Source organism: Castor canadensis, chromosome 14, assembly GCF_047511655.1.
Source record: "Castor canadensis chromosome 14, mCasCan1.hap1v2, whole genome shotgun sequence".
NCBI classification, from domain to species: Eukaryota; Metazoa; Chordata; class Mammalia; order Rodentia; family Castoridae; genus Castor; species Castor canadensis.
Window position 1 is genome coordinate 107,661,570 of NC_133399.1, and position 14,135 is coordinate 107,675,704.

The 14,135-nt window shown below is 44.9% G+C and overlaps 1 protein-coding gene across 6 annotated transcripts in view; it reads left to right on the top strand.

The window, feature by feature from the left end:
• Positions 1-14,135, top strand: part of Msra (methionine sulfoxide reductase A) — a 319,535-nt gene that overhangs the window by 78,300 nt on the left and 227,100 nt on the right. Inside the window, exon 1 of one of the 6 annotated variants that reach the window (XM_074055266.1) lies at positions 3,297-3,615. The exons of the other annotated variants lie outside the window; for them this stretch is intronic. Within the exon in view, the coding sequence (XP_073911367.1) occupies positions 3,312-3,615 (304 nt within the window). The 5' untranslated portion in view covers positions 3,297-3,311. Of the gene's footprint in view, positions 1-3,296; positions 3,616-14,135 lie in introns of those variants that run through there. 6 annotated transcript variants of the gene reach the window in all.

The window sequence follows — 14,135 nt, forward strand, 5'->3', positions numbered from 1 at the left end:
TGGAAATAGTGATCTATTTTTTTTATGGAAATGGGAACCCTAGCCTTCAGTGATTTGTAATGTTGATTTATAAAAAGCTTAATATTACCTATTTAAATAAGGTCCTGGAAAATTTAGTGTCAAGCCTAATTTTAATAGAGTTTGGTTCTTAGATGTGTGTGTATGCATTCGCATTATCTTTTTAAGAGAAGAACATTGACAGACTAAATTTTAAAAATCTTTTTATTGTAAGTTTGCCAAAGAGAGCTTTGGGAGACAATCTCAAATATTATATATATCTACGGGGTGCAGTGTGATAAATCAGAATAGGTGTATGATGGGTAAAAGTCAAGTCAAGGTCATTAGCGTCTCTTTAAACATTTATCCTCTCCTTGTGAACACTTAAAAATTAAAAAAAATATATACCTTGAATTTTAAAAAAGTAAGAGTCTTGAGTTAAAAAAAAATAAACTAAGTTTGTCTAGTGACAAAGGAACACATAGAGAAACGCTGAGCTTTGTTTCAGTGGGCTCGTGTAGGGATGTTGATGATGGAATTCTCAAGAAATTTAGTAGAGAGAAAAGAGGTAAACGGATTCATTGGTGACCAGAATTGCCACTGTGGTGGAAGGAGGGACACAGATATGGAAAGTGGGGGATGGGAGGGAGGACCTCACTTTTTTTTTCAGTACTGGGATTTGAACCCAGGGCCTTCACCTCGAGCTTCCACCAGTCCTTTTTTGTGAAGGGTTTTTATGAGATAGGGTCTCATGAACTGTTTGCCCAGGGTTGGCTTTGAACCATGATCCTCCTGATATCTGCTTCCTGAGTAGCTAGGATTACAGGTGTGAGCCACCGGCACCTGGCTGTGGTTTTGGATTTGAGTGGAAGGCATCAGTGTGAACTCGTGTTCAAATAACACACGTGTGCACACAGCTCCCAGCTGTGTCAGCCAACAAACTATGGAAGCCTCACTCATTCATCGATAAGTACTTACTGAGCTCTAACTGTATTCTAGGCACCTTTGTAGCATTGAGGATCGAGCAGGGACAATAAAGACCTCTGGCACCATGGACTTTCAGCTCAGTTGAAGGGGTGCTGGAGTGTCAGACTGCAAACATCAAGTTAGTTCTGGGCCACGTTAGGAGGCTCTGAGGCCTAGGGCAAGGGGGCGTGTGTGGAATGGGGGGCAGTTTGAAGTAGGATGGCCAGATGAGAAGAACAAAGACTTGGAAGTAATGAGGAAGAGTGCTGTGTAGATATGTAGGGTGCGTGAGAGAGAACATTCCTGGCAAAGGGGAGGTTAGTGCAAAGGTCCTGCGGTAGGACTGTATACAGAATGTTCAGGAAATAGCCAGTGTGGCTGGAGCAGGGTGAGGGAATTTAGGATGGTAGGGCACAAGTTCAAAGAGAAGGGTTAGGGATTTGGGTAGGGGAGAAGTAGGTGCCAGATTGTATATGAGACCTTGAGGTCATTATATGGATTTCGGATGCTATTCTGAAATAGGACTTTCCTGGAAGGCTGGACCAGAGGAGCGACACGATATGACTCCATGGCTTAAAATGCCTCTCTGGCTACTGTACTGATGCTTTGCTGGGATGGAGTCGGGAGGCCGGCTGGGACCCTAAGTAGGTATTCATGGGAGATGAGAGTGGCTTGGTCGCCATCATGGGTAAAGGTTGAATTCCAGCTGATGGGGCTCCTGAAGGAGTCAAAGAGACAGAAGTCTATGGTTGCCATCTGAGCCAGGGTGGGAAGAAGAGTGGTGGTGGTAGTGAGTGAGGGCTGAGGTTGTTGCAGGAGCAGCAGCGGCCAGTTTGGGGCATGTGGAGTTTGAGACATGCACTAGTGATCTCAGCTGGCTGCACAGGGATGGAAGTCATCAGTCCCCAGGGGCCTGGAGGTCAGGGGAAGAGTGACAGACGGTGTAAATGTGGGGCTTAGTTCCATCCCTGCAGCCACCCATGCGGCCAGCACCCCCTACAGGGGGAGAAAGATGAGGAAGAAAAGGCCACCCCTCCTTCTCTTCCCTGCCCCAGGCTGGACCAGGTGACTCCTAAGCCCTTCCCAGGTCTCAGGATGGGCAGAAGGCCCATCTCTTACTTCTGGCACTTTTTCTGCTGTTAACAGAAGCCACTGTACTTCACTTGATGGAGACTACAGTGACTACATTTCCTTCAGTCCTCTGGAGTTTGTCCCAGATACAAACAGAACAAACAGAGGCGCTCCCTCTGTGAGGACGAATGGATTGTCTCTGAAAACCTTCGTTGCCCACAGAAGCCTTGTCGACACGCTGTTTGGGTTTAAATGAGGAGGGGGCTGAGAGAAGTCAGTCTCAGTGTCTAACTGACCAGCGGTGCCCCCAGGACAGGGTGCTTTGTTTCTCTGCTTGTTTTTCCTGGGACACATTCCTGATTGGGGCTATTAATTTTTTCCATTTTTATTTTATTTTATTTTATTTTATTTTACTAGGGTGAGAGCTCAGGACTTCCCTCTGGCTAGGCAGGTGCTGTACACTTGAGCCACACCTCTGGCCCTTTTTGCTTTAGTTATTTTTCAGACAGGGCCTCACACTTCACACTTTTTGCCCAGGCTGGCCTTGGACAACAGTCCTCTTACAAACGGCCTCCCACGTAGCTGGGAGCACAGACGCACACCCCCACGCCTAGCTTGTTCTTTGAGAAGGGTCTTACAACTGTTTTTTTTTTTTTTTTTTGCCCTAGCTGGCCTCAAACCATGATTCTTCTATCTCTGCATCCTCAATAGCTAGGGTTACAGGTGTGAGCCACTATGCCCTGTCTTGTTTGATTTTTAATTGACATGTACTAATTATACATGTTTATAGGATACAATGTGATACTTCAGTGCAAGTATACATTGTGTAATAATCAGGGTAGTTAGCTCACCCAGCACATCAAGCACTTACTGTTTCGTTGTGATGTAACATTCAGAGCCCTCCTTTCTAGCTACTTTGCATACAATACTGCAGAACCTTATTCTTCCTTTCTATTCTTACTTCTTACCCATTCCCTCTTCCCTCTCCAGCCTCTGGTAACCACCATCTGCTCGCTTCTTCTGTGAGTCAGTCTTCTTTCGTGGATGCCATGTAGCATGAGATGATCAGGAGTTCGTCTGTCTGTGCCTTGCTTATTTCACATAACACAGATGTCCCCCAGGTCCATCCAAGTTGTTGAAAATGACAGAATGTCTTCTTTTTCATGGCTGAGTAATATTCTATTGTGCATATGTACCACAGTTAAAAAAATCCATTCATCAGCTTGGGCACTTAGACTGAGTTTTTGTCTTGGCTCTGTGAAGAGTGCGCAGTGAACATGGGGGTATCTCTTCAACATAGTTGTTTCATCTTCTTTGGGTATTTATTCAGGAGAGGAATTACTGGGACATATGGAAGTTCTATCAGGTACTTCTGTACTATTTTCTCTAATTACTGTAATAAGTTAAGTTCCCACCGACACTTTATAAGAGTTCCCTTTTCTCCACATCCTCACCAGGCACCTGGTTTTGTTGTTTTGTTTTGTTTTTCAGTGCTGGAGCTGGAACCCCGGGGCCTCAAGCATGCTAGGCCAGTGCTCTGCCGCACCCCAGGTCTTTTCCTTAGTAACCACTGGGAGCGAGGTGATAATCACTGTGATTTTGATTTGCATTTCCATGGTGATCACAGATGTTGAACATGTTTTAATATGTCTGCTGAAGGTGTTATATGTCTTCTTTTGCCCTTATTTATTTGGCATTACTGGGATTTGAACTCAGGGCATCAGTTGTGCTTGCTAAGCAGTCACTCTGCCATTTGAGCCATGTCCCCAGCCCTTTTTGCTTTCTTTATTTTTCAGGTAGGGTGTCATGTTTATGACTGGGCCAGCCTGGACCACAGTCCTCTTATTTATGAGTCCCATGTAGCTGGGATAGTGGACATGTGCTACCATACCCAGCTTCTTGTTTGAGATGGGAGTCTCATGAACTTTTGAACCTCAGTCTTCCCATCTCCACCTCCCCAGTAGCTAGGATTGCAGGTGGAGCCACCATGCCTAACCTTTTTGTCCATTTTTAAATGAAATGATTTTTTTCTTATCCTTTCTTTCTTTTGTACTATTTAGTTGTTTGGGTTCCTAATATTTTCTAGATATTAACCCTTATCAGATATGTAGTTTGCAAGTATTTTCTCTCATTCTGTAGAACGTGTCTTTGCTCTGTTGACTGTTTCCTTTGCTGTGCAGAAGCTTTTAAGCCTGATGTAATCCCATTTGTCTGTTTTTGCTTTTGCTGTCTGTGTCTTTGAATTCTTATCTAAAAAAACAGCAAACCCTGTCCAGTTCAATCTTGTGAAGCATTCTCCCATGGCTTCGTCTAGTAATCTCATGTCTTGTGTTTAAGTCTTTAATTCACTTTGAATTGGTGTCTTTTCTACAGTAAAAGACAGGGTCTAGTTTAATTGTCCTTTGCATGTGGTTATCCAGTTTTCCCAGCATCAGTCACTGAAGAGGCGGTCTTTCCCCCAATGTGTATTCTTGACACCTCTGTCCAAAATCAGTTGGCTGTAGGTGAGTGGACTTATTTCTGGGCTGTCCGTTCTGCTCTATTGGTCCATGTGTCTGTTTGTATCCCACTGCCATGCTGCTTTGCTTACTATAGCTGTGCAGAATAGTTGAGCTCAGGTGCTGTGATGCCTCCAGCTGCCTAAGTGTGGAGGATTGCTTTGGCTTTTTGGGTCTTTTGTGGTTCCATATGAATTTTGAGATTGTTTTTCCTATTTCTGTGAGTCATGTCATTGATATTAAATGTGTAGGTTGATTTGGGATATTTTAATAATATTAGTTGATTCATGGACATTTTCACAATATTAACTCTTGCCATCCATGAACATGGGATATCTTTCCTTTTATCTGTGTATTATGGCTTTCATTGTAGAGGTCTTCAGCCTCCTTGGTTAAATTTATTTCTATTATTGAATTATTTTTGTAGTTATTATAAATGAGATTGCTTTCTTGATTATTCTTCAGATAGTTCACTGTGGAAATACAGAAGTACTGCTAATTTTGTATGTTGATTTTGTATCCTGCAACCTTACCAGATTCATTTATTAATTTTAACAGTTTTTTTTTGTGGAATATTTAGGGTTTTCTGTATGAATAATCACGTCATTTGCAAACAGGGACAAATTGACGTACTCCTTTCTGATTCGAATGCCTTTATGTCTTTCTCTTGTCTGATTGCTCTGGCTAGGACTTTCAGTTCTATGTTGGATAGAGTTGATACAATGAACACTCTTACCTTGTGACATATTGGTTCTTAGTGGGCTTTTTCCTCTTAAACTTGGAAGAAAATGCTTATAATGTTTTTCCTAGAAAAGTATCTTTATAATTTGAAATATTTTTAAATTTTAAAGAAATTTTAAAAGAAAAATCATTATTATAATTCTTAGCAGGGTGTTGAAATCAAGCACTTTTCTTCTCTTCATTCTTTAAAGTTTGTCAACAGAAAATGTGCAAAGAAGTTCACTGGAAATGCTCTTTGAGCCCAGCCTTGCTACAGTAGAAGTGGGTTTAAAGTAATATTTTAAAACCCAAATCAGGTGACTAGACATATACTGAGGATGCGCCAATAGCTCATCCTAGTGGTTTTATTTTCCATTTCATGAATTTAGCAGGGGTGCGGAGTGTTCCTAATTAGCTAGCCTCCAGGCAGCCTTTTTCCTCCACAGGGTTAGTTAGAAAGGATAGGTTTGATTTTTTAAAATGTGAATGTAATAAGTCACTTGAATTCCAAATAAATAAATTTTAAAATTCACTTATGTTCTGGAATAAATGGAAGTAATTAGGACTGCATTAGTGCAGCATTAATTAACATTGCTAATTCTCGGTATGTAATTATGCCAAATAATAATAACGCTAATAAAATGTAAATACGAATGAATAAGCGAGCACCTCCCCCTTCTCTTTATCAAGCCACCATATTACAGCATCAGATTGGAGCCCGCCAGCTTCCAGAAACCCACTTTCTAAGTACAGGCTGTGTGAATTCTAATGAAAACGTGAACCCAGTGCTATAAATCTCCTTTGCTGCCTGATTCAATGAGGGGCTGCCCAGCAAGGAAATAACTCCATTCCGCAGAGCATTGCTGCAAATATTTATATAATTAAATATCATCTGTGTCCCCGTTTAATTCCTGGTGGCTTCCCCCCTGGCTGTTTCCTTGGGCGGGAATGGCCCAATAAAGTTGTGTGGTGCTGATGGATCATCTTCATTAGGTCCTTGGGTGATGAATCCCCAAGCAATGCTGATGTGATTTACCATGGACAGCCCCAAACCTCTTGCAGAAGCCCTAAGTAGGGCAGGCGTTATGCAGCTTTAAACTGGTTTCTTTGAAAAAGGGGGCAAAATAAAGTTGTTTTTAGGAAACAATTTTTTTTCTCCCTGGAAAACCCCCTTTACAGCATGTCAACAAGCTGGTGACACTGAAAATTCTTTTTGATGAAGAAGAGGTGAGTGAAGAGAGAACACGGGGTTCAGAGACTGGGGTTCTGCTTGTAGCGTATACTTGACGCCAGCCAGAGCTTCCTTTGGTCTCCGTGCCTGTGTCTGGGAAGCAAGGTAGCTGGATTATGGCTTTCCAAGAGTTTTTCAGCAAGAATCTGAGGACAGAAGAGTTCAGACTTTGGAGCCTGTAGACCTGTGTGTCAGTCTTGGTCCTGGTCCCATAGCTATGGGTACTGCTTATCCATCCATCTCTCATGGCCTCAGGCTCTCCATCTTTAAAATAGGAACCTGCCACTCATTGGGCTCACTTGTTTACAGGGTGCTCAGGAGGTTTAAACAGGAAGACGTATTAGAAGCACATTCAGAGAGCGTGGCCTGCAGCCCATATCCATGGGACAGGGCGAAGGATGTCCACTGTCCCCTCCTGCCCGAGGTTCCTTGAGGCAAGGCATGTAGCACTTTGATGCAGGGTCTTAGGACTTCTGATGTGTAGTGGTTGAAGAATAAACAAAGCAGCAGAGTTGGGCTGGAAACAGAGAAGTGGTCTGCAGTTGTTCCCACAACTCTGAGCCCAGGCTCTTGTTTATTCTTGTTTTGGAGAGACCTTGGCGGGGGGTGCCATATGGTCATGGTGCAGCCTGCTGTCACTATGAGTATCTGCAACCACTGAGGGCCACTAGGACTTCTCCTTTAGTACACTCATGCTTGATTTCAGTGGGGGTCTTTCCTGCTGAACTGGTAGTGTGATAATGGACATCAGTGGCTGGTTACCATGAGGGACAGGAGGCCTTGTCACACTCTGGCAAAAGGGAAACCTGTAGCCCTGTTGGTGGGCCTAGAGAATCAAGGTAAGGCAGACTGAAAGGATGGGTCTCTTTTCCTGGATCCAGCAGTGTGAGTCTTTCTAGTGGACTTGGAGTACCAGGTGTATTCCTGGTATTCCAGCTCATGAGTGGATCCAACCCAGCGGCTACCATTGCTCCAGGAAGAGTCACTCTCTTGGTATTTTGTCATTTCATTGGCTCCAGATGTCCCTAGTGTTTCTGGAGTTCTTCCCTGCCTTTCTGCACTCAGGGACATTGGGAGCAGGGATGGGAGTGGAATTGGAACAGGGCAGGGACTTCTGAAGAACAGAGAAGCAGGAATGCAAAACCTAACAGCCTCCTCAGTCAAGGTCATTTGAACTAAATAGCAGTAGAGGAAGAGGTTCAGGAGATCCAGAGAGCCTGACAGAGGGCCCAGCATGAGCGCACAGAAGCATGAATACGCCTATGAGCCAATGACATCCAACAGCAAGAGCAGCTTATGCTCTCTCGACAGCTTAGTATGTCTTACGCATTGTGCTAACAACTTGATACACACCTCACTTAATTTCCACCACTTCCCATGATGGAGGCACGACACATTTGTAGATGGGGAGACTAAGTCTTAAAGAGTGTTAATGATTCTTTCATGGTCACACAGATCATAGACAGAGGAACTGACTGATGTTTTCCCACTTAGCTGCAACAGAGTTGTGTATAATGAGAGTTCGTATAACTTGGTGCCTACCCAGGGCCCCATTTCCAAGTCATGTGTTGAAATCCCCACCCCCAAAGTGATGGTAATTGGAGGTGAGGCTTTGGGAGGTGACTAGGTCATTCATGAGGGTCGACCCTCATGAATGAGATTAGTGCCCTTGTGACAGGGAGTCTAGAGATCTCCCAGTCTCTGTGTGCTGTGTGATGACACAGTAAGAGGTGGTGGTCTGTAACCTAGAAGAGGGATTTCACAAACTGGCCACAAAATGGCCCCTGACCTTGGACTTCCAGTCAATAGAACTGTAAGAGATACACTTCAGCTGTTTATAAACCATCCAGTCTTTGGCAGTTTGTTACAGTAGTCTGAATGGCCTAAGACTGTGTCTTGGAGTCGGACATGGTGTGCTATGAACCTCGGGTAGTACCTTAGCTGTGTCAGCTCGCCTCTGCCATCATCTCAGAGCCTCTTTGACAGGGCTGTTGTGAGATGAGGCCATGTGTGTGAAGCTGCTTCGTGCACTGTTTACCTTTTGTGACTTCTGGTCCCATTTCAGAAGCCGTGAGACCAGTGATTATTGAGTGAAAACTGCTTCTGCTGCCATTGACCTTGGTTGGTGGTACATTGTGTCTTGTAGAGTCATAGAGAAGAATTACTGTTTTGGTGATATACCTTAAAATCAGACAAAGCAGTGCATACCTGGATGTCAGAGGATTAACTGTAAAATCACTATGGCATGGGGTAGAAACAACTCTATTGCATGATAGGGATGTCTGAGATGAAAGGTACATCTGCTTATTAATAAGAAAGAGGCACAAAGAGGCACCATGTAGGAGCCAGAGGCACCATCAAGGGACAAAGTAGGCCTGGGTAAACACGTTAGATGGACCACAGACCCTGCACAGATGGACACTGCTTGCTGGAGTGGCAGTGAATGGCCCACTGGACAAGAGGCAGGACGCAGAACCAACAAGACCGATATGGCACATCCACCCCGCCTGGGTCAGTGTTGGCAGCTGCCACAACACTGGGTGCCTTAAAGAATCAGCCTTTCTGTTCTCTGTACTTGAGCCCACAGGGGGACGAATATTGCCAGGTCCACCCCTGGAAATATTTTTTAAAAAATCTCTCTGTGTTCTCTTGTTCTTGACTTGACTCTTTACATCCTTCTCTTAAGTTTTTTTTTTTAAATTCCACTCTCTTCTTAAGAAATCCTGTGTTTCTTCTTAAAGCCATACACCACAGCTAAACTTTTATCACAGAACAGTGCTGTTAACTGGACTTAAAGAGCAAAGCGACCCTATGTGTGGTGTGTGGTGGTGTTTTTGTCACTCGTCGCTCACAGTTTGATGCAAGCCCAGTGATGGTACCTATTGCTTTTGATTAGAATGTTAACATTCACCTTCCCCTAACTCCTTCCCAGGGGATCAGTCCTTCCATGGACTGCGCACAGCTGGGGGCCTCCTGGGATCTTGGCACAAGATCCCTTCCCTTAACTGTGGTTGGGTTCCCCATGCCAGAGCTGTTTAGCACAACCAGAGATGCCTGGTGTTGACTTCTGGAGCTTTTGGAAAGCTTTGTGCTGATTTTAACTTCTTCCCCTAGCTCTCTCCAGGACTCCCCAGTAGGCTAACCAAAAATTCAATATTTAATAAGCAACCCAATATCACAGAGAATGGGGAAGCTGTTGGGATTACAGACTTGTAAACCTAATAGATTTTTTTACTTTTAATGTTAATAAAATACTACATTTAAAAGCAGAGCACCATACCTGGAACATAGAAGGACTTTAAAAAATACTAGTTTTTCTTCCCTCTAGAATAGCTATCCTCAACCCAGCTGCACACAAGAAACATCCTAGATACGTTAAAACCACTACTGATGCCTGGGCTCCATCCTGGACCAATTAGATCAGAATCTCAGGTCCAGGTGTTGGGAACTTTCAAAAGTGTGCAGCCTAGGTGGTAAGTTTTTGCTTGGAGAAGAATGCAGCTGGCCTCCTTTTTGCTTTGTTCTTTTCAAGCTGCTTACTTCCAATTATGGTTAATATTGTTACCAAATGAGTTCATTTTGCATTAAACTTAATGAAAACTCACACCTCTCTCTCCACTTTCTCTGGCTTAAGCAGTGTTTTTTTTTTTTTTTTTTAAACTGGGTTGCAATTAAAAAAAGCCCAAACTCACATAAGAACAGAATCTTTGAACTGTGCTTGAATAAGACTTTAGAACATGGGTCCTGGCAAACCCAGTTAGGTTTACCCGTAGGCAAGAGGGTAGGAGCTGGGTGGATGGTGTGAGCAGGGAAATGAGTGGCAGTTTGGATATGGTGGCTTTAGTTTCCTAATGACACTTCACAAAGTTCTACAGGTCTTTACAGGCTATCTGTGTTCTGAGTCCCAAATTAGGACATACAGTCTTCGGGGCCTCACACTTGCTAGGCAACCACTCTACTACCTGAGCCATGCTCCCAGTCCTTTTGCTTTCATTTTTCAGATAGGGTCTCTTGCTTTTACCTAAGTCCAGCCTCAGACTTTGCTCCTCCTACCTCTCTTGCCAGAGTGGCTGTGATTATAGGCATATACCACCATGTCCTTCAGGGCATAGAGCCTTCATAGTGCAATAGCATACACGAGGTTGTTGCATCTGAACCTTGGTTTCCTTGTCTGTAGATTGGAGGTGCTGAGGAGTCCCTCCTAGGATTGCAGGGAGGGTGGAGTTTGGATGGTTGCACCCAAAACCATCCTAAGTTTAGAAGAAAATTTATGAAATAACTGAGAGTAGGTACCACGACCATCTCCCTCTGTAGCCAAAGAAACCAATGCCCAGAGAAGCTAAACAGCTTGCCCTAGACCCCAGAGTGGGTGCATGGAGTGGCTGGGATTTGAACCTGGTCCCTGATTCTGGACTCTGTGTGTAAGCCACTTTTGCTTCATCTCAGGCACAGGATGAACCCTCGGGAAAGGGAGGAGCCTGGGGCAGGGGCAGTCAGAGGTGTGTGAGTCAAGGTGAACCTCCCACTCAGAAGAGGGAGACAGTTACACAGGTGGTGTGGGGTGGTCAGTAGGGTGGGGGTCGCAGGCTTTTGGAGAATGAGCTCAGAATATTATTAGTTAAGGTTGAAGTGAACAGGCGGTACATTTGGGAGTAGTGGTGTGTGCATTTGAGTGTTTGCGTGTGTGTTTAAATGCTAGAGAGTTACATGGCAGTTACCCCTGCCTCATTCTTAGGCTTGGCATTCACAGGCTGGAGATTTGAGTTTTCTCTCTGGCATCTCTTATTGACTCCACCCAGTCACTCTTGATCAGACTTCCAGCCAGGATGAAATTTTTCTGGCCACTCAGTGGTGACAGGTTTGCCTGTTTCCAAGTGTGTGTGAGCAGCTCTGCCTGCCTGGCTTTCACAGGTCAGCAGAGCCCACGGATCTACCCTAAATCTCAATCCTGGATACACATCAAGTCATTTAACCAGGTAGTTCCAATTCTTCCTGCCCTCCCTGCCATCCCCTGTTTCAGTGGGTTCCCAGGGTTGAGAGATACCTGCTTGTATCTAAATCAGTCTTGCAATAGCCGGAGAAAAGTGAGCAAACCAGATACTCTGTCTTTGGGTTAAGCATGTATTTTCCTTCCCTCTTTCCATCTTCTCCATCCCCTCCCCGCAGCCCTCCCTGGAAATAAGTGCACCACACAACATGGCTGGGCTCCCAAGGTGGCCAAGTTCAGCGCGTTCTGATGCGAGGATGTGAACTTGAACATGGAGGTTGGTGCCCAGAGGCACCCGAGACGCCATGTCCATTCCTTTGTGCTGGGAACCACGGGCAGACCAGTCAAATAATGATCTTGGAAATGAAATAGTCAATGGACTATGTTATTAACATATAAAAGACTTCTGGGAAAATCACTTTTAAGTATGACAAGGCCTCAAAATGTGTTTGGTCTGACACAGGGAAAATGATTTGGGGGGTTGTTTATCAGCAGTGCCAGAGGAAGGCTTATTTCCTCCCTTTAAATCTGGCTGAATATGCATGTGTGCCTGGCATGAGAATAGCAGCCATGCCAGCCAGGAGATTAGCTGAGCTTTCGCTGCAGTGTTCCAGCATGGAAATTCCCAGGACCAGGAGGCAGGGGAGATGTGTGTTGCTCCCTACCTCCTAACCTTTGTGCTATGTCTTAGGTGGCTGCAGGAACAAAGGACCAAGGACCCCTCACAATGTTAAAAGTATGGATAGTTGGGTCCTTGTGTGGCTGCTGGTCCACTTGCTCTAGGTGTGAGATCAACAGAAGGATGCCCAGAACTCAATGAATAATTATAAAGTCCATGCAACTACCCCTCCCCCAAGGGAAAGAATGCTGCCAGTGCCTCGGAGGCCCCCTGGGGGCCCCGATGTCATTCAAGAGAATGCCATGTCACACAGGTGTGTGGACAGCCATCTCTGACCTTTGTGAGGCGCTAAGGATTCCGGAACCCTTCTGTCTGGATTGGAATCTTACCTTTGTTACATATTAGCTTCGTGAGCTTGGGCAAGTCCCCAATGCTCCTTGTGCCTCAGTTTTCCTACCCGCTATTGGAAATGAGACAATGAAAGTAGGATCGTTTGAACGTTAAGTACCTTGACACATGTACAGTGACAAGCACGTTTGTGTTGTTAGGACCCGGAATCCTATTCCCCCGAGAGACAGAGAGCCAGGCGTGAATGCAATCTACAAAGCAGAGTTTATTGGGCTGGCTAGCCAGGGTCGAGCTCCCACACGGACACGCAGGACCGGTTAGGAAAAACACGACCCTGAGCCTCTTTAGGGGAAATCTTATATAGACCGCGGTGGCGTGCATATTTTCGTTATCAACATTGGGCAAGCAGGCAGAGCACATCTTGCGCGTACCTCACATCTTGTACGTACTTCACATCTTGCATGTACCCCCCCGCTCACATTCCCCACATTCTATATGCCCTAACTGAGCCCTGCCGCATTGCTTAACTTATCTACATGGGGTGTTTGGTACTGGTTTCTCCAACAAGGGGGTTGGGGCCCGCTGAGACCTCCTATTCCTTTCAGTGTTAACTACTACGACTGCTTCTTTTAACATCATTAATAAGCTTGGTTCTATATACTCTCGTTATTTTACATGTGGAGTTCCCAATTTGGCAGTAATATCAATGGTATAGATTTCTGTGTTATTCTGGTCCTCTGTGTCACTGGGGTAATGTCCCCTCTGGCCGCCACAGATATCACTGGGTAAGTCCCTTGCATATGCAAGGATCCTCCTTTAGCTTCCCTGCAGAATGACACAATGTGGCCCCACATATTTTTATGTGACTCCTAGAGTGTGAATGTGATGATGAGAAGGTGGAGGAGAGAAGGAATGTCAATTAAATATTTAAGCAGTGCTGCTTAACCCTAGAGGGAAACTCTGTGAGAAAAGGTACTTGTATCCCATTGTCAGAGATCAGAAAATGAGGCTCAGAGAAGTGAGGCCACTGGCTGGTGTCACACAGCTAGTAGGGGGTTCCCCTGGGCTTGGCACCTACTTTTCTCCGATCCTGGACCTGGGCTTACATTCCTGCTCCCCCAAGAAGGAGCCCTTTCCCAGATTCCTGAAAAGTAACAAACCACCTAGGCTTGGCTGGAATAAATTAAAAACTTGGAAGAGCTCAACCTGTTGAATATGCTAAGAATGTATCTATATTCCTGGTAAGGTTTCCAGTCACAGGTAATACCAACTGACTTCAAGACAGTGTTCAAGCCTTCTCTCATGCTGACTGGAGATAGCACCATCTTCCAAATGCTCAAATTGAGACAGATGTGAAAACCTAGATGGACTTCAGGTGCCGATGTCGTGAAGACTGGTGGAATCCTGAGTGTGGCTGTGCTTAGGGACTGAAGTGTCCACTGTTTTTTTGTTTTGTTTTGTTTTGCGGTACTGGGGTTTGAACTCAGGGCCTACAACTTGAACCATTCTTCCAGTCTCCTTATTTTGTGATGGGGTTTTTCAAGATAGGGTCTCACAAAGTATTGATACCCAGGCTGGCTTTGAACCGTGATCCTCCTGATCTCTGCCTCCTGAGTAGCTAGGATTACGAGTATGAGCCACCGGTACCTGGCTTCTTAATGAGCCTCACTGGCCAACTGATGAACGTATACAGTAGTG